General features: G+C 38.0%; 1 protein-coding gene across 3 annotated transcripts in view; it reads right to left on the bottom strand.

Moving 5' to 3' along the window:
• LOC126195463 (D-2-hydroxyglutarate dehydrogenase, mitochondrial) overlaps positions 1–20,838 on the bottom strand; it is a 74,769-nt gene extending 53,931 nt beyond the window's left edge. The window contains exons 1-2 of one of the 3 annotated variants that reach the window (XM_049934100.1): positions 20,732–20,838; positions 6,187–6,463 (exon numbers count right to left, since the gene is read on the bottom strand). In XM_049934100.1, the coding sequence (XP_049790057.1) occupies positions 6,187–6,463; positions 20,732–20,797 (343 nt within the window). In that variant the 5' untranslated portion in view covers positions 20,798–20,838. The other 2 variants (XM_049934093.1, XM_049934107.1) reach the window with 2 other exon arrangements.
• Positions 20,839–21,389: the final 551 nt, after the last annotated feature.

Genomic DNA, 21,389 nt, shown 5'->3' with positions numbered 1-21,389 from the left:
ATTCCTTCTAGAACCATCCTCAGAAAAGAAAATTCTAATTAAAAAGAGCAATAAAAACAGTGCATATTCCACGTATAATTACATACCTTTTACTATTTCTGCACATAAATCTATTTATTTTTGATACACTTATCATAATCTACAATTTGCTTCTGTATTTTTTAGGAACATAAACTTGTCTTAGAAGGATATTTGGGTTTTATAGTGCCCATCAGCATTATTCATTTTATTTAGTAGATGGCTAGTGTTACGTCACACAAGGAAACATTTTTTTCTTTAACTATAAATACAGAGATATTTAACACATAGAAAATAAAGACATGATTATAAGTCAGTTAAATTTACAATGTTTACAAAGCACAGAAGGTCACAAGCTTATGTACAACTGCTGAACATACACAACTAAATGGCCAGTAAAGGATCGATTCTGGCACATACATATGATGTGCTGAACAGTTTGTCATTCTGCACCAGTCACAGCTGGGCAATGTTGTTAATCCCCATCTGTACACTGAGTCAGCACATCTTCCGCTACTTGTTCTTATTTTGTTGAGTGTAGACCAGATCTTGTGATGCTCTTCAAAACCCTGGTGACCTGGTTGAGACGCACGAAATCTTCAACTGTTCTGGGGTGGCGTTTTTCTGTCGTATTTCTGTCTATATTCTGTCTGCTGTTGTTACTCCATTGTCAACCACAGATTTTGCACCTTGTAGAGGTGAGGGACAGAAGTAAAGTCTGTTTTTACTGAGTACAAGAATGTCCTCATGTATAGGGATGTATGGATCACCAGCTATTTTGGTAAACTCCCACTTGAGAGCAGCTTCATGGCACAAAAGTGTGGGAGCTAAGTGGCTGAGAATAGTTGGGCAGAAAGTTAGAGTATTTCTGATTATTCCTGTGATGAAGCGCATACTCTGGTTGAGCTGTGTATCGAAGAGTCTGGTGTATGGGCTGTTGATCCAGACTGCAGTGCAATATATTGCCACAGGGTATAACAGTCCAAGTGTAGATGTCCTCTGTGTTGGTGCCGCTGGGCCCCTGCGATGCCACTAATCTTCTGTAAGATGTAGTTTCTTGACTTCCTCTTAGTAGCAGTTTTCAGTAAGTGCTCTTTGAAGCTGAGCATCCTGTCTAGAGTGACCTCTAGATAACATAGACTATTGTTAGGGCACAGCTGTTTCCCTTAAAGAGGATATACCTTTATTTCCTTGTTTGCAAGCCTGTTGTTACAGTGGAAGCTGGTCTTCTGTTTTGGCAGCATTTTGCTGCAACCTCCAGTTCCAGATGTATTGGCCAACAATTTGTAGGTCTTCAGTAAAGACAGACTCAGTAACAACCAGGTCTTTGTGAGTCGCAGCAAGACTCAAATCATCAGCATATCCAAACTTCCTTAATGTTGTCTTATGCACGTCTGCTGTACACAGAGAAAACAGAAAAGGGGCTAGCACTGATCCTTGTGGAAGGCAATTGTTAAGCTTCGTTAGAGAACTCAACTTATTACCCATTAGAACTTGGAAGCTTCTACTGCTTAACATAGCACTGATGAGGTTTCCAATTTTAAGAAATGGCATGATTCCTTAAAGTTTGAACATAACGCCTTGCTTCCAAACAGTATCACAGGCCACCGTTAGATCTAGTTTGGAGAGATTTTGAAAAATTTTGTGGCTGATTCTGTTATACAGTATTCATTCTTTCCAAAAGTTTATATACAGTGGCAAGTAAAGTAATGGGTCAGTAGATTTGTGGTTTGTCATTTGGTTGACCTGATTTTAAAATAGCTGTGATTTTTGCTCTTTTCACGTTGTGGGGAACATTATGAGTTTGGAGGACATCAGTAAAGAATACGGCTAGCCAATTTGTTGCATGCTTCCCATGTGGATTAAGGATTCTGAATGAATGCTGTCAAAACCAGGTGCTTTCCCCACTTCCTTTTCTTTGAGAGCCATCATTATTCTGCGTTGCTGAATGGTCTGCAGTAGTCTGACTCAAGTTTACAGGCTAATTTGAGAGTCTTCAATTCCTTTTTGACATTAATTGTGTGTGATTGAATCTTATGAGTTCTAGACATGGTCACAATGTTATGTGCTACTTGCTTGGAAGTAACAGCCTCCTTCCTGCAGTCTGGTGGGTTGGCACCTCCAAGTTTTTTCAGCAGAGACCAGATTTTTTCCTTTGATGTGCGGAAGCTTAAGGCCTCAACTGTTTCAGTCCGTTGCATATAATGAACAGCATCTGTATTGTGTACAAGTTTGTCAGCTATTTCACAGTCACTGATTTCACAAAACTGTCTGTACCAAGTTTTGAACTTTTCCATTCATCCAGCTATATATTCCTTTCGGAAGCTCCTTGGGTTGCATATTTTTTTTTTTTTTTGCTGCAGATAGAATAGCTTCAATACATCTCATATTATTTGTGATTATTGGTAGGATCTATCCCACACATTTGTCCAGATTTTCAAAAATTCACACCAGTCGGCTCTTTTAAAGTTCTATGTAGATCTGGGAAATGATTTTATGACAGGTATGCTTGTATCTAATTCGAGAAGAACTGGATGATATTGCCTATGTGGGAAGTTGCCCAGAACTTTCGTTGACACTGGTAACAGTGGGCCATTGTTGTCAGAGGGCACAAAACATAAATCAGGGTGTGATCTGTCCTCCAGGCACCAGAAAGAAATGTACAATGACCTTTAGCATCAAAAACATGATGGCGGTTGTGTTCTTCAGACCAGTCAACCAGCATGTTCCCTGGAATTGAAAATTTTCATGGGAATCACATGGTAACCTGACAGACAGTTTGGAAACAGTCGAAACGAATAGCCTGGAAGAGAAGGTGGGTGCACAAAATTCACTTCCAGGAACCTGCTCACGACACTGCGCCAAGGAAAAACTCATGCACTTACAGGAATGGTAAAGGGAAAAAAAATGTGGACTCAACAACATCAAATACCGATCTGTTCAGCCTAAAATGTCTAGCATTGGCAGCCCATTGTGCAGCAGCAGACACCAATTCATCTTGCCAGGCGATGCAAGAAACTGTACTTTAGGATGTGTGCTGAGCCAAGAGGTGAATGGAAGGGAATACCTTGGAACCAACAGATAATGGAAGCTGAATCAACGATGAGCAGGATTACACCCGTTCAGAAACAGAAATGCTGAGTCTAATACATGGTGTAATACGTTTCCATTGCTAAATGTAAGGGTGCAATTTCAAACTGGTTGTAAACCATGCTGCTTTTAAATGCCCACTTGGATTTGAGGATTTCTGAAGCCATCTAATGAGTTGGTTGTTGTGATTGAGTGAGTATGATTACAAACTGCAGTAATACACTGACTTGGCAATGCTCACATGAATGCAGAGATGCTCAGTCACACGCTTTGTGCGACGAAACATCCTGGTACAACCCTTGAAGAATGTCAGAGTGAGTGGAACTTTGAACCAATTGCCAATAGTTTACTCCCAAGACGCAGCCTGCAACTGATAAAGGGAATTCATAAGATGAACTGTGGTGACGCAATAGTTATTCAAAATTACACACCAGAAGCTGCCATCAGAGACTAGGGCATCAGTTTTATGTCAGATATGATGACTTAGCTATGTCGCCTTGTGAATATTAGAAGCTCTCAGAGAGCATCTTGAATCCTGTGTTGTCGGTGGGCAGAGACAGCAGGAACATGGGGCAGCAGAAAGAATACAGTGTAAAGCAGAGGTGGGAAACTGTTTCAGCCCGGGGTCACTTGTTGAAGCGGAGGTTAGTGGAGGGCCTCACCTTTTAAAAGGTTACGTTCATTAATTAAATTTGCATTTCAGAAAAGGTATAAATTGTACCATAAAAATTCAATAAATATATAGTCATATTATGCAATTTATTTATTTTGCTAGTTTTTTAATCTATGTCTGAAAGCAAATTTAATTTTAGAATCAGTTTAAGGAGTCAAATGTATCCTATCACACTTTCTTACAGTTTTTAGATATTAGGAGTGAGACTGCTTGTTGAGATTCTCATCACAGTCTGCAAGTGAATGTCTGTCAAGGAGCATCAATATTTACTCAAGTTGATTATAAAAATTTAAACTTTGCTCACAAATATATGTAGCACATTTCACAGCAAATTTCTTCATACATGGAAATTTTTCAGCTGCTGATGATTTGTGAAAGTCATCCAATGTCATAACATTAAGCATTTCTTTCTGGCACAACATGTAACATTTCTTTCCAGTGCAATCCAAGTGCATGTCAATAACTCCAAGCAGCAGCTCCTCATGTGTTACATTAATATCAGTTGTGATGGGATAAGATAGCAAATTGAGCTGTGGCTCAATTTTCTTAAGTCTTGAAATCTTCTTCTGAACTCTTCCTCCAAACTCTGCAATGCTCCCTAATCTCAGTAGAAACACTTTCAAACTCTTTGAATTCCTAATAAAGGAAAACGACAAAAACTGCCTTCACTTGCTTGCTTTGCAAATAGACCTAATTTTGCTTTGAATAATTTCACATTCAACCAGATTTCATGTGCAAACAAACTCTTTCACTGCACTGCCATATTCAGTTCATGAAATCTCTCATAAATATATATTTATATCAGCTGTGAACATCATCTCATATCTCCACTTCTCACATTCTATTTTTGTAACCAAATCCTGATATATCACATTTTTACCCAGAAATATAGGATTTCATTCAGCAATGTCCAGACTCTTTTTAATGTAATGCCCTGGCTCAACCACCTCACTCTGTTTTCGCCAATTACATCTTCATACGTTGACTCCACATCATTATGAAGATATTCAAACTGTTGGTGGTAGAGTGCCCTTGCTCTGATTGTGTTCACAACACTAACAATAGGATCTACCACATGTTTTATGTTCAGACCAGCTTTACAAAGACTCTCCAGAACTAAAATGCAATGGAAAAAAAAAATATCCCACTATGTTTCTTGTACTTGTAACTAGTTTTTAAAAGTTTCACCATATCTTCATTTTTTTCACAGAAAGCACTGGACTCACTGTTGTAATGCTTACCATTTTGTTGCAGAACAAGTCGATTTTCTCTGCAAAACTCAGAGCATATTCAAGCAAGCCCTGAGCATTGGTTCTAACTTTTAACTGATTCTAGGTCAAGTAATTCCACTGTGATGATGGAATTTTCATTAATTGCATGGATAAGGATTAGTACACCTTTGCTTTCAGTCCTCAGCTGTTCTGTGAGTTCATCACTAGTTAAGTTAATACACCACATTACAGTCCTTCTTGGCAATGAAACACTTTCAAATTTGCTTACAACATCAGGACACAATATGCTTGCACACTCTACCATACACAGCTTAATATCTATCTGAAAAAGGCTTGTTGCATGCTACCCTGACACTTGCTTCTGTAGTGTTATTCTGAAGTGCTGATTGCTTTGTAAATAATGTTTGTTGCTTCTTCAGCCTTTTCACACACAACACAGCTTTTATTTTACATCCTTCCCTGGGAAATTTGCTATGTTTCATTGTGTAATGTTGTTTTGGATTGTACTCCTTAAACATGGCTATCTTTTCAAGACATCATAAACAAACTGCTTCATTCCATGTGTCAACAAGGAAGTATGTGTTTGTCCATTCTTCATTAAACAGACGATATTAATCACTGGTTTTAAATTTATTTTTAGAGTGTTCATGGTTCCACTAAAGTTGGAAATGTATATATTTATTATTGCACAGACAACGTGGAAATAAACCAGATCAACTGGGAAAGCACTGTACGATTAGTATCTACACTGCACATGCACATTCATCTGGCCATCCTAGTGGAAATCTTAGCTCATGCACGGGAAGGAAATTTCGAGTCAAGGCGAATTTTTCTATAAGTCCTGGCGGGCCACATAATAACAACTAGCGGGCTGCATGTGGCCCGCTGGCCACTATTTGCCCACCCCTGGAGTAAGGAAATACCATCCATTACTCCTCTTTCTTGCGTGATCTCATGTCTTTTGCTAAGGCAAAACTGGTAGAAGCTTCAACTCTTGGCCACAGGCATGTAAGGATAGACCTACACTTGGTATTGAAGAAGTTGTGTACCAGGATTTGCATGCTGAATAACTTCCCCATACTCATTCTACTAAATGTCTACAGATAGTTTTAAGAATAAGATAAAACAACAACACATTTTTTTCAAGTAATGGAAAACAATCAAAAAACTTACCTCTAACCATCTTCATCCAGTCCACATTGTAACTCTCTACATCAGCTCGATCAGTTAAGACACGGTTTTTCCCTAGAATGCTCTCAAAGAAACTAATATGCCCTGGATTGAGTTTACTAAAATTTCCTCTTCTGACATCTGGGTATCTTTCTGAAGTCAGTTCAACAGACTGTGCAGCTTTGGTAGAGAGATGCCTTGTCTGGCTCACTGAAATGACCCTGCTGGGAGAGCTGCGCACCAACAAGAAGCGAGCAGCCATCTGGATATGCATGGTGGCCTGACAATAAACAAGAAAAAAAAATCAGTCAAGATTACAGAAGATATAAATGAAGTAATACGCCAATATTTACATGCCATATCTAGGTTGGATTACACAATATGGTCTCTACATAACAAGTTATATAAAAAAAAATGGCAATGAGTTAGAAGCATATTAGCTATTTAACTATAATTGTTCTGAACTGAATTTTATTTGATTCTTCATAAACATGTGCAATACAGGACATATCAAAAACAGAAAACATTCATTATTATGAACTTCCTAATTATTTTGATTGCACAATCATCATCGATTGTAAACAATAATACATACAAATTTAATGTAATAAGCACTTTCTAACATTATAAAATCCCTTTTCCACCATATAATATTTGAGTTCCTGTTTAAAGTTAGTGTCATGCACACTAACATGCAGGTTTTTAGGCAGATTTCTTGGTAACTTGATATCCAGGTACTGAGGTCATTCTTCAAGCATTTTAAATTTGTGAGGTGTACTTCTATATATTCATGAAGCACTTCATACATTGTTCTTCCTCTGTATGTTGTGAGTGTGTACACTGGCATTAATAATTCGCTCCAAACTATGTACATTGTTTTACAGCATGTCAACATATTAGTTTCTACCTTTTGTTTAATGTAAGTAGAAACATAAAACTTTTTTTAAAATAATAGTCCGGATTTTTAAACAGTAAAACAGCAAAAGAACTGTGATCATGTCAATTACAATAACAGAGTACAGATCCAGCAAAATCATTTGTGATTTTGACTCTCTGTGGAAAGATATTTCCAACAAGATTATGTAGTAATTACTGGGAAAAGACGGGCATGAATAATGTCAATCATGCAGCTGAATCTAACATCAGCCACACTGCTGATAATGCCCTTCACACTAATGTGATGACTGTCACTCTGTCAGCAATATGACAATCCTTGGACAAAGAACTCTGTTGAACACATAAATACAGAGCTCAAGGAGTTGCTCAGCAGGATGGGGATAATCACACATGAATATGATGGATTTGTTGCCCTTCAAATGACACACAGTATAGTCTGCACCCGAATATTTTCAGTATGAGGTTACTTGGATGGTCCAATCCCAATGATTTCCAATATTACTATTAGGTCTTTTTAGGATAAATGTTTCTCTTGGACAGAATACAAGAGCTTTATTCAGTTCTTAGGCCTAGTTCTAATCAAGACAGAGGTGTACCACCAACGGATGTCCTTAGTTTGTGTAGCAATGAAGAACAAAACTATGTTTTATATGATAAAGTATATGGAGCAGATTGTGTGTAAAACATAGAACACTGTACAACAGGGACCTCAGCTCCAAACTCACACATGGAGTGCAATCATTCTTTTTCATGTGGCAGCCATAATGTTATGCAACTGTATACAAAAAAATTTTACATTTTTATAATCATCTGATTCAGCGAGTTCTGGGGAAAGGAAATTTAAGGAGACTGCACCATCCGAGGATACTGTGATAACAGGAAGATCTGGCCGGGAAAGATGTACAAGGGAACTAGCATGTACAGGAACAATGATAATCCTTATTGTTGTTTCAGTAGATATGTCATTAACTGTCTTCTGAAGCTGGAGATGTTATTCAATTCTCTAAGGGTTCTGCTACTGAGAAGGATTTCAAGAAAGTGGCTGAACAATGGAGTGGGACGGAAAGGATTTTGCTCTGATGTGAAGGGGTGTTTGCGCCATGTTGTTCTGGTAATAGCATTAAGGTCAAGGAATGATATGGGAGACAGTGTTCATTAATAAGACATAGAGAAGATAGAGGGTATGGGAAAATCTATTCTTGTCTGTGGGCAGCCAGGATTGCTGAACATATGATGATGAAATACTATCAAAAAGTCAGATATCACAGATATACTGAACACAGGCAATCACAATCAGGAACTGTGAGCTTTCCTGGCTAAAGCCTCTCAGGATATATCACTGTAATCAATAATTATAAGTATTTGTACCAGTTTCTTTTTCAGGTCAAGATGGAATAGTTTTTTATATTTTTGTAGGGCATGGAGAGATGCTTACGTTTTCTTGCACATTGAAGTTACAAGCTCCGTCCAATTGAAATTTTCATCTGTTATTGCTCATAGACTCTCTACTGAAGGAGACAAGTTGATCTTTGTCCAATTTAGGGTTAAAGATGGTGGGGATTCCTGATATTTTGCACTAATGAGCATAGAATGGTCAAACACTACATCTTGGGTTTTGAATGGGATGAGCATTAACCCTATATTCTGCACCTATTTTGATACTGCATAAAGATTGGTATTAAGGTTCTTAATAGCCATCTTCAGGTTCATCGGTTTTGCACTTAGATACAATTGGAGGTCATCAGTGTACATTTGGTATTTGCAAAAATGACAACGCTGATGACACATTTACATACAGTGAAAAGGATATAGGTCTTAATACCGAACCATGGGGGATGTCTGTTACTACCTTCCTCCTTTGTGACTTTATTGTGCCAGACTCCATTTAGTGTGCCAAGAGAACACAGAGGCAGGTGCATTGACAGTTTAGAAACAGTTGCTCCATTTCATGGTCACCACTGAAGCTGTATAAGTAACCCCGGAGGAAATGCATGGCTCATTGTCATTTTGTTGCAGCTGGCCAACCAGTTAGTGCCAGATCTTCGCAGTGTATTGTGTTGTGCAGTTAACAATAAGCATGAATATGAGCCTTGGATACGTGCAGACAAACATTCAGAGATTGTGAGAAAATTTATTTAGAGATTTTTCCTGGAAAAAGATATACTGGTATCAAATGTTAGCCTCCCTTTCTCTAACCTTTTGTTGTAACTGTACTTGGTCCATAATAAAGGGAAACGGTTCATAGTGATGTAATAATATATTTAGAAGGTCAAACATAGTGAGCTATCTAACAGAATGACCTCATTAGTGCCAGCCAGCACAGATTCTGAAAACATTTATCATGTGAAACCCAACTCTCACTTTTCTTTTCTCACATAGCATTCTGAAAGCTGGATCAAGACAGTCATGTAGATGCAGTATTTCCTGATTTCCAAAAAGCATTTGACTCAGTACCACACCTATGCATATTGTCAAAAGAATGATCATATGGAGTATCAAGTGAAATTTGTGGCTGGATTAAGGACGTTTTCATAGGGAGGATGCAGCATGTTATCTTGGATGGAGAGTCATTGCCAGATCAGTATGTTGGGATTCTTGTTGTTCATGTTTTATATTAATGATCTTGCAGACAATATTAATAGCAACATCAGGCCTTTTGCAAATGATGCAGTTATCTATAATGAAGAACTATCTGAAAGAAGTGGCATAAATATTCAGTCACATCTCGATAAGATTTCGAAGTGGTGCAAAGATTGGCAACTTGCTTTAAATGTTCAAAAATGTAAAATTGTGCACTTCACAAAATGAAAACACATAGTATCCTATGACAATAATATCAATGAATCACTGTTGGAAGCAGCCAACTCATACACATACCTGGGTATAACACTTTATAGGATTATGAAATGGAAAGATCACAGGGGCTCAATCGTGGGTAAAGCAGGCGGTAGACTTCAGTTTATTGGTCAAATATTGGGGCAGTGCAATCAATCTACAAAGGGGCATTAAATCCATCTGTCTACTCTGACCCATGATGTCATCGATATGGTGTAAACGGCTAGTTCCAGCATATACAATATGTGGACAGTGACATCACTACTGAGACATGCCAACGAAAATGTGAACAAGAATAAAAATGACACTTTAATGTCTCACCCCAAATATAGAATGAAACTAATGGGACAATCATGAAAAGCTGGGGGTCTTGGCTGGGGACACGCTAAATATACAATTAAAAAAAAATTGCATCATCCTAAAACAAACAATATAAAAAACTTAAATTACAATATTCTGCTACACCACCACAACCACAGCAATCACACATTTCCCTTGACCTATATAGATCAACCGCAACTATTAATATCAACTAAAACCAGACACATTCAGAGTCACTTGACTAAAATACAAACACAGAATTACACAAAAAGTTATTGGAAAACGAAAAAATAACTTCTTAAAGATGTAAAAATGAAGGATAAAAGTAATATGTAAGTAAAACAGCATCTCTGATGACCAATCTACATCTCTCTAACCAGGTCCGCCGCTGGACAGATCACCAAATATTGTCATAGTGACATCCGACAAACAAACTCTGGTCAACTTCATACTCTAAATGCATGTATGACACTTCACATTGTCGGCAGTCAGGTTGAACTGCTGTAAAAACCTTGTCATATCGTCACCCAAAGCAACCCGGAGGGAATAACTTCAGTTTTTCTGGCGTATTCTTCCCTAATGAAATACACAATTACATTTTGCTCCATAAACACACAACTATAATCATACCTCACATAAACACATAACACCATCCCCCTCCCCTCCCCCCAACAATAAATCAAAATAACTGCTGACACATCATTCTCTTCCAATCACCTCACAGAAAGAACTTTGTGTGAAGTCAAATGACCGAATACCACACACAACACATCTTCAAACTGAACATTCACTGCAAGAGCACACCACCAAATACAACATGCCATCAACAAACACACAAAAACAGTGCCACGATGACATCATAACATTTCCATCACACGTGCCAAAGCAAATGGTGGAATCGGACACTTCCCTTGGCCCCCTACAAAAGAGATTGCTTACCAATCACTTGTGCGACTGATTCTAGAATATTGCTCAAGTGTGTTGGGGACCCGTACCAAATAGGACTAACAGGGGATATTGAACATATACGGAGAAGGGCAGCCCAAATGGTCACAGGTTTGTTTAATCTGTAGGAATGTGTCACAGAGGTACTGAAGGAACTGAACTGGAAGACTCTTGAAGATAGGCGTAAACTGTCCTGAGAAGGCCTGTTAACAAAGTTTCAAGAACCAGCTTTAAAGCATGACTTTAGGAATATACTACAATCCCCTAAGTATCGCTGTCACATAGGGTTCATGAGGATGAGATCAGAATAATTACTGCAAGCACAGAGGCTTTGAAACAATCATTCTTCCTGCACGCCATACATAAATGGTTTGGGAAGAAACCCTAATAACTGGTACAATGGGACATACCTTCTGCCATGCACCTTGTGGTGGTTTGGAGAGTATAGATGTAGATGCATGTCCAAAATAGTGTAAGTGAATCAGCATTTATAATTATGTGAAACTGTACTTTTCCTTGATGGGGATACAACATTGTTGACGTTTAACCATCACGGTTAAATAAACCAGTTATGGAAGGGATGTATGTATGCAGGATGATTTTGATAAATGTGGATAAGCTTCAGGAAACAACCCTTGAGAGGATAAGGAGCAAGGAAAGTCATATAGACATAGGGTCATAAATGTAGTCCAAGGGAGTTACAGCCACTTGAAGGTGGAGATAAAGGATCTTTGTGAGTATAGGTTTCAATAAGTGAAAACATACATGAGAAAACACCAGGCAAGTGGGAATGTTCTTTTTGCATTAGTGTTTTACTGATAAGGTGGCAGTGACCCACTGGTACCGGTTTGATGTCAGTTTGTGGTTGGGAATTATTGGCAACCAACTTGGGCTACTAGAAAAGATGATGCTCCAGCTAACTTCCCCATTTTAGAGCAGAGGCATCTCAACAGCACCTACCCCAGCCACACATAGAGGCTGAAGCAATACTGATGGCTTGTTGCCCCACACCACTAAAACATTACTACAGACAGGATGTTCCCAACTGCCTTCTGTGTTCTCATGTGTGCTTCCTATAATTTAAACATACACTGTCCAAGATCTTTTATTTCTACTTACTGGATGAAGCTCCGCTGGTACACATTTATGATCATATGCTAGAAACGAACATTTTTGCTCTTTATCTTCTAGTTTGACTGTTGTTGTTGTTGTGGTCTTCAGTCCTGAGACTGGTTTGATGCAGCTCTCCATGCTACTCTATCCTGTGCAAGCTTCTTCATCTCCCAGTACCTACTGCAACCTACATCCTTCTGAATCTGCTTAGTGTATTCATCTCTTGGTCTCCCTCTACGATTTTTACCCTCCACACTGCCCTCCAATACTAAATTGGTGATCCCTTGATGCCTCAGAACATGTCCTACCAACCGATCCCTTCTTCTAGTCAAGTTGTACCACAAACTTCTCTTCTCCCCAATCCTATTCAATACCTCCTCATTAGTTACGTGATCTACCCACCTTATCTTCAGCATTCTTCTGTAGCACCACATTTCGAAAGCTTCTATTCTATTCTTGTCCAAACTGGTTATCGTCCATGTTTCACTTCCATACATGGCTACACTCCATACAAATACTTTCAGAAACGACTTCCTGACACTTAAATCTATACCCGATGTTAACAAATTTCTCTTCTTCAGAAACGATTTCCTTGCCATTGCCAGTCTACATTTTATATCCTCTCTACTTCGACTATCATCAGTTATTTTACTCCCTAAATAGCAAAACTCCTTTACTACTTTAAGTGTCTCATTTCCTAATCTAATCCCCTCAGCATCACCCGATTTAATTAGACTACATTCCATTATCCTCGTTTTGCTTTTGTTGATGTTCATCTTATATCCTCCTTTCAAGAAACTGTCCATACCGTTCAACTGCTCTTCCAAGTCCTTTGCTGTCTCTGACAGAATTACAATGTCATCGGCGAACCTCAAAGTTTTTACTTCTTCTGCATGAATTTTAATACCTACTCCGAATTTTTCTTTTGTTTCCTTTACTGCTTGCTCAATATACAGATTGAATAACATCGGGGGGAGGCTACAACCCTGTCTCACTCCTTTCCCAACCACTGCTTCCCTTTCATGCCCCTCGACTCTTATAACTGCCATCTGGTTTCTGTACAAATTGTAAATAGCCTTTCGCTCCCTGTATTTTACCCCTGCCACCTTCAGAATTTGAAAGAGAGTATTCCAGTTAACGTTATCAAAAGCTTTCTCTAAGTCTACAAATGCTAGAAACGTAGGTCTGCCTTTTCTTAATCTTTCTTCTAAGATAAGTCGTAAGGTTAGTATTGCCTCACATGTTCCAACATTTCTACGGAATCCAAACTGATCTTCCCCGAGGTCCGCTTCTACCAGTTTTTCCATTCGTCTGTAAAGAATTTGCGTTAGTATTTTGCAGCTGTGACTTATTAAACTGATAGTTCGGTAATTTTCACATCTGTCAACACCTGCTTTCTTTGGTATTGGAATTATTATATTCTTCTTGAAGTCTGTGGGTATTTCGCCTGTCTCATACATCTTGCTCACCAGATGGTAGAGTTTTGTCATGACTGGCTCTCCCAAGGCCATCAGTAGTTCTAATGGAATGTTGTCTACTCCTGGGGCCTTGTTTCGACTCAGGTGTTTCAGTGCTCTATCAAACTCTTCACGCAGTATCTTATCTCCCATTTCATCTTCATCTACATCCTCTTCCATTTCCATAATATTGTCCTCAAGTACATCGCCCTTGTATAAACCCTCTATATACTCCTTCCACCTTTCTGCCTTCCCTTCTTTGCTTAGAACTGGGTTGCCATCTGAGCTCTTGATATTCATACAAGTGGTTTTCTTCTCTCCAAAGGTCTCTTTAATTTTCCTGTAGGCAGTATCTATCTTACCCCTAGTGAGACAAGCCTCTACATCCTTACGTTTGTCCTCTAGCCATCCCTGCTTAGCCATTTTGCACTTTCTGTCGATCTCATTTTTGAGACGTTTGTATTCCCTTTTGCCTGCTTCATTTACTGCATTTTTATATTTTCTCCTTTCATCAATTAAATTCAATATTTCTTCTGTTACACAAGGATTTCTACTAGCCCTCGTCTTCTTACCTACTTGATCCTCTGCTGCCTTCACTACTGCATCTCTCAGAGCTACCCATTCTTCTTCTACTGTATTTCTTTCCCCCATTCCTGTCAATTGTTCCCTTATGCTCTCCCTGAAACTCTCTACAACCTCTGGTTCTTTCAGTTTATCCAGGTCCCATCTCCTTAAATTCCCACCTTTTTGGAGTTTCTTCAGTTTCAATCTGCAGTTCATAACCAATAGATTGTGGTCAGAATCCACATCTGCCCCTGGAAATGTCTTACAATTTAAAACCTGGTTCCTAAATCTCTGTCTTACCATTATATAATCTATCTGATACCTATTAGTATCTCCAGGATTCTTCCAGGTATACAACCTTCTTTTATGATTCTTGAACCAAGTGTTAGCTATGATTAAGTTATGCTCTGTGCAAAATTCTACAAGGCGGCTTCCTCTTTCATTTCTTCCCCCCAATCCATATTCACCTACTATGTTTCCTTCTCTCCCTTTTCCTACTGACGAATTCCAGTCACCCATGACTATTAAATTTTCGTCTCCCTTCACTACCTGAATAATTTCTTTTATCTCGTCATACATTTCATCAATTTCTTCATCATCTGCAGAGCTAGTTGGCATATAAACTTGTACTACTGTAGTAGGCATGGGTTTTGTGTCTATCTTGGCCACAATAATGCGTTCACTATGCTGTTTGTAGTAGCTAACCCGCACTCCTAGTTTTTTATTCATTATTAAACCTACTCCTGCATTACCCCTATTTGATTTTGTATTTATAACCCTGTAATCACCTGACCAAAAGTCTTGTGCCTCCTGCCACCGAACTTCACTAATTCCCACTATATCTAACTTTAACCTATCCATTTCCCTTTTTAAATTTTCTAACCTACCTGCCCGATTAAGGGATCTGACATTCCACGCTCCGATCCGTAGAATGCCAGTTTTCTTTCTCCTGATAACGACGTCCTCTTGAGTAGTCCCCGCCCGGAGATCCGAATGGGGGACTATTTTACCTCCGGAATATTTTACCCAAGAGGACGCCATCATCATTTAATCATACAGTAAAGCTGCATGTCCTCGGGAAAAATTACGGCTGTAGTTTCCCCTTGCTTTCAGCCGTTCGCAGTACCAGCACAGCAAGGCCGTTTTGGTTAATGTTACAAGGCCAGATCAGTCAATCATCCAGACTGTTGCCCCTGCAACTACTGAAAAGGCTGCTGCCCCTCTTCAGGAGCCACATGTTTGTCTGGCCTCTCAACAGATACCCCTCCGTTGTGGTTGCACCTATGGTACGGCCATCTGTATCGCTGAGGCACGCAAGCCTCCCCACCAACGGCAAGGTCCATGGTTCATGGGGGAAGCTAGTTTGACTATGAAACTTATTTCAAAATTTTTTGGGCATGCTGCCAGGACACAATTATTTCTGCTCCAATATTTTGTATAGAAGGTTCTCAACTAAACTACTGAAAGAGAAAATAATTTCATCTATATGCATACTTGAAAATAGGTCTTTATGAAATATTCTACCCACTGGGAAACTTGAACAATCACATTTTCAATTGTGACACTTCTGTGTTCAGTGCCATATACTTGACCAAGGTAAGTCTGACAACTTCGAGATCAGTTTAGAATACTTTGAAGGCTGCGTATAACTTGCAAATTTCAGATATGAATTCCAAGACTGGGAAAATATGATTTGTAAGAATCTACAGAAAAACATAAATCCACAGGAAATCAGGTGTTATCAATGGTTAGAAAGCTGTAATGTACTTCACATTCAAAGTAATTACGTGGACCACCTCTATAATATTTTTAAAGAGAATCATAGTCTACCAGTATACATATTCACATTCACTTGAACTTATACCAGTAAAATGCAGGTTGCAATTTTGTCCGCAATCAATTGTTCATAAAAAATAACCATTTGTATGATACATAAAATGTTCACATAGTTTTGTATTATTTCGCTTGACTTGTCATATATTGATAGTACACTCTTTGTGCAACATATAATCAACAGGACCAAATAAAAAATCAAATAAAATCAAATCACACTACTTCCAGTATGGTAATGTGTCCTAAAACTGATACAGCAAAAATTTTCCAAATACTGGTACACCCAGTTTATTCATAAGAGAACCGTACTTATCACAAATGTTCCTACTATTATTTATGCCGCCGTTCTTTGGGAATGACCAGTCATATTATGTTTTTTCCATTATAAACTCAGCACTGAGATAAAAAATAATTTAGTCAGTCATCATTTTTCACATCGAAAATAAATGTGCACACAGTTCTACAGAAAATAAATGTGCACACAGTTCTACAACATTTGCCACAATCTTGGAAATATTGATTCTTTACCCACCAAATTTGGATTACATAGACAGAAAGATGTGCTCTGTCTGTTGGGCTAATCATTACCTTCACATTTATTATATGGAGTTAAATAATAAACAGTCAATATTATCCCTAAATATGATACACTCCAATCCCAAAATATGATACAGCAGTCCTAAAAGTGGTACACTCTTTGTTTTTTTAATCATGCCGTTCTGTTCACTGAAATGTGTGTTACTTGCTGCAATTGGCAATAATGCAGCAGTTGTGCTGTATTTCTTGCTATTGTTGTTAGGGCAATAATGCAGCAGTTGTTAGGGCAATAATGCAGCAGTTGTTGTGCTTTATTTCATGCTATTGTTGATATTAGTGCAGCAAAAGCAGCAGCAGAAGATATGAAATGGGCTACAGTTTTGAGTTACTGGTGTACTGCTATTCCTCTCAGGTCTCTTTTACAGGTAGGCCTAAGTATAGGTTTCATCTAAAATAGGTCTCAACTGTTCTTAAATTTATTTTATGCCAATATTATATAATATTAAATTGGAATATTTTGGGTCATGACAGGAACAGTATGGCATCTTCATATAAGAAAAAAGGAAGGCCACATAGTAAACAAGATATTTCTTCAGCCATAAAAGAGGTGAAAGATGGAGCTTCACTCGGGCAGGTAGCATTGAAATATAAAATGGATAAAATGTTTCTGCACAGAAGGGTACATGGCACTCACTCAGGTGTGCAAGGTAGGAAAACAGACTTGATAGCAGATCAAGAAACAACTTTATCTAATCACTTGAAGACACTTGCTAAATGGGGATTTCCAATGACAAGATCTGAACTGTTGCTGGTTATTCAAGGCTTTGTGGAACAAAATGGTTTGACCACTCGTTTTAAAGATGGAAAACCTGGTTCAAAATGGTTCAGACATTTCTATTTGTAAAATTCATTAACACTGAAGAAGCCGGAAGCTCTTGAAATGAATCGCAGAAATGCTACAAGTGATCCTTTTATTATTTATGATTTCTATGATAAATTAGAAGCAATATTGGAAGAGCTGGACATCAAAGATAAACCAGCCAATATATGGAATTTGGATGAGACATACTTTTCAGCTGATCCTTCCAGGGTACAAGCTGTTGGAGGTATTGGTCAGAAGTTTTCCTGGGATATTCAGGGTTCTGGAAAAGACAATACAACAGTGCTTTCTTGTGTGTCAGCTGCAGGCAGGGCTCTTCCACCATTTATCATTTTTGAGGGGGTGCACCTATGGAGCTCCTGGAAGGGAGCACGTGATTTATCTGGCACATTTTATTCAACTGCTGTTAATGGTTTCATGACGCCATTGAGCTACTTCAGTCATTTCTGTGACATTGTGAAAGAGAGACCTTTACTTCAATTGTTGGATAGTCACCTTAGTCATTTAGATCCCACAGTAATTGAAAAAGCAAGGCATACGAGAATTGCAGTCATGAAGCTGCCCCCACATACAACTGACCAGCTGCAACCTTTAGACAAGTGTTGCTTCAAGTCTTTTAACCATCGAAATCAGAATTTGTGGATCTTGTGTGTAAAGTATGGCCAGATACAATGAAACCTAAAAACATAATACCAGGCTTGAAGAACACAGGATTCTGCCCCTATAACAGGTCACGGTATCCTGTTCATTGACTGGATCCTGAAAAATCACACACGTATAATATAAAAAACATGAACAAATCCACAAATATCAGTGAGCCAGACCTCAGTATTTCAGAAGAGAACACACTGTTGCCTTGCTCTGATGGCGGTGAAGTTGAAGCTAGTGGCTCTGAAAAAATTAGTGTAACCCCTGTTTGCAGCAGTGAATCATCAGCAAGTTTTGAAAATTTACTCCTTCAGAGAAAAGTAATAACTTCAGAAGAATACAGCAGACTCATTGCTGAAAAAGAAAAGCCTCCGAACAACAAAGGATAAGGCCTAAGCCAAAAGCAGAAGACTAGGAAAGTTATGCCTACAGCCAAAACAACTGAAAATACACAAACGAGTAGGCCTAAGGAGACTGATTCAGATTCCGACATCTCTTTGAAGAGTGATGGCAGCCTTGATGATGTCGATCTGTTAGAAGAATCCACACCAGATCCTGTTGTAATGACTAATCCAGCACATGCAACTGAAGGAGATTATATTTTGGCTAAATTTCAAGGATGGAAGAGAAATTCTTACAGCTACAGATATGTGTGCACCACTCAAAAAATATTAGAAAATGATCTTGAAGTTATGGCTCTAGAGTCTGTAGACAAGGACAACACAGTTTTTAAATTAAATGAAAAAGACATTTCCCTGATTAATAAGAGTGATGTGATAGGGGAATTGCCAATTCCTCATGTTGCTGCTGGTTTTGGAAATATCAGACGAGCAACCTGTTTTGTGTTTAACAGCCCTGTTGATGTTCATGGAAAAAAAAAAAAAAAAGACAGTGATTCTCTTTTGTGCATTTGTAATTTTTGTATCAGTGTCAATATGTCAAGTATAATTGTAAACAGTTTCTACTCATTGTAGCTTAGCTTAATAATGTCGAAAATAGAAGAAACAAATAAATAAGTTGTTGTAGTTGAGCAGATAAAGAAGTTTTTGAAGTTGACACCGACATTCATTTCATGCCATAAATATCCTTAAAAAATCTGTGAAAGGAAACACCCAGTTATACACATGCATCATTTTTTGTGTGCTCTATCTCATTTTTAAGACCTCAGTCTAGTATCTTCATTGTACTTAGGAATACCTCATATTAAGATTTTCAGTCCAAAAAAATGATAGTGTTTTATTTATTTTTGGTTTAGATTTGCAGCTCTAAAGAATTAAACACAGTGCCATTTTAAAGCAGCTACCATTGCCTTTCATATATATATATATATATATATATATATATATATATATATATATATATATATTGTTTAAAAAATGAAAACACATTTTGTGATTTTGTATCATATTTAGGACACCTTACCCTAACTTAAAGTCCCAAAGAAAAGTGAGATGCACTGTTATGATCAGTTATACAAAATATTCACCAAAGTAATACAGCTACTGTGAACATGTGGAGATTCATTGATTGATTGAAAGTCAATCTTAGGAATATCTGTCTACTTGATACATAAATCAAAACAAAACAAAAAATCATTGTGAGAAAGCCGAGTTTAAGGATTAGGTAAAAGACAAGGAAGTCTGGTTTCAACTGTTCACCTCCAGCATTCGTTTTAATTTGCACTTCCACCTACTAACATTTCCATTTTTATTAGTGCTGGTTTGGAGGAATCTTGAATCCACCTTACCAACTGTGAGAAAAATTTGTCAGCTATGAACAACTGAGACAAGATAATAAGTCCTGTCTCAACTGTTTCGTTAATATCTTTTCACTAATATAGTTATTATGTGAGAAAATAGCTTCGTGCGTATGACAGCTTCCACATATCTGCTCGGCGAGATACAAACCCAAAACACTTTTTTTTTGCTTTTGTTGTGCACCTACGTTTAATAATAGTGTTTGAAACAGCGTAGTTAATGCTGCACTTTGGTTATAACTGATTCTAGTTATGTGGGCGTCATTTATTAATAGTTGAAAAATGCACAGTATTTTTCTATGTCGCAAGCAAACGCTAAATGAATTCTTTTTTAACTTGATTTAATGAATACGAAACGTCACTCTAATATCATTTTCGGTGAAACGGCATGCAACAAAAATGTTTTTATGAAATCATTCACTGCATTTCTTCTGAGCGTTATTTTTCTAAAGAGCAATGTACCACTATTACATTAAGTTTCTCTTGTGTTCAGCACCATACCTTTCGTATTCTTGCAACCCTGCTGGAGGACGAGCAGATATTATCACCTTTCTGTCATTAACACCTTTCACTTTGGCAACTGCCCGTTGTCTGTGAGTTGTTTATAAGCTACACTACAAGCCGATAACAAACGCACACATAACCTACTTTATTTTCCTACATATCCTTACTTCCCAACACGCACGAACGCTCTTTAACTTCTGCCTATTTGCGTAAAGTGTGGTTATCTCATTTTCAGCCTTGATACCGCATGTTACGTACAGCAGTTACGCAGGTTCGGTGGATCTGCCCCTCATGAGCATCACAGCATTCTGCTGAGAAAAACATATTTGAAATGGTACTAAAATGACAGATGTAAGTCGAATAGTCCTAGCCAGTGGCTGAACACCGTAGTGTTACAGTGATGCTGGCAAAGAAATTATAAAAAGCAAATTATGTTTCAGCCTTAATTTTTTCTGAGTATGAAGTTACATAATTTTCAAAGGGCAAGTAATAGTATGTTTAATACCCTTTATTTCTATTTACTGCGCAGCTGCGTAATAGTACTATTGGGAAAATTTTGTGTTGATACCTTCCTTTTCATAATGTTTCATCAAAACAGATTTTAGGGACACGTTTCATCGTTTGGAATTATACTCCCCAACATCTAAGTGCTAAATGATCGTATGCTTATAGTTAAGAACAGAAAAAATAATTGGCTTCTCTCGAGGGGTTATAAGTCGTTCTTTGAGGGGAAAGAGCTGTCGTATTCGTAGTGGCGAATACCGATATGTGCTTTTTGTCACTATAATGTAAAGAAGATATAAGAAAGACGAAAATATTTCGTGATTAACAAAGAGCAGCAGAACTCAACTGAGCCGAGACGGTACAGTACAAAACTCCAGATGTATTGTTTAGCTTTATCTCAGTTGTGTACTGT

The sequence above is a fragment of the Schistocerca nitens genome, chromosome 1 (genome assembly GCF_023898315.1).
Source record: "Schistocerca nitens isolate TAMUIC-IGC-003100 chromosome 1, iqSchNite1.1, whole genome shotgun sequence".
Taxonomy (NCBI): domain Eukaryota; kingdom Metazoa; phylum Arthropoda; class Insecta; order Orthoptera; family Acrididae; genus Schistocerca; species Schistocerca nitens.
Note: the sequence above shows the minus strand (reverse complement) of the source record. Positions and strands in the feature narration are given on the sequence as shown.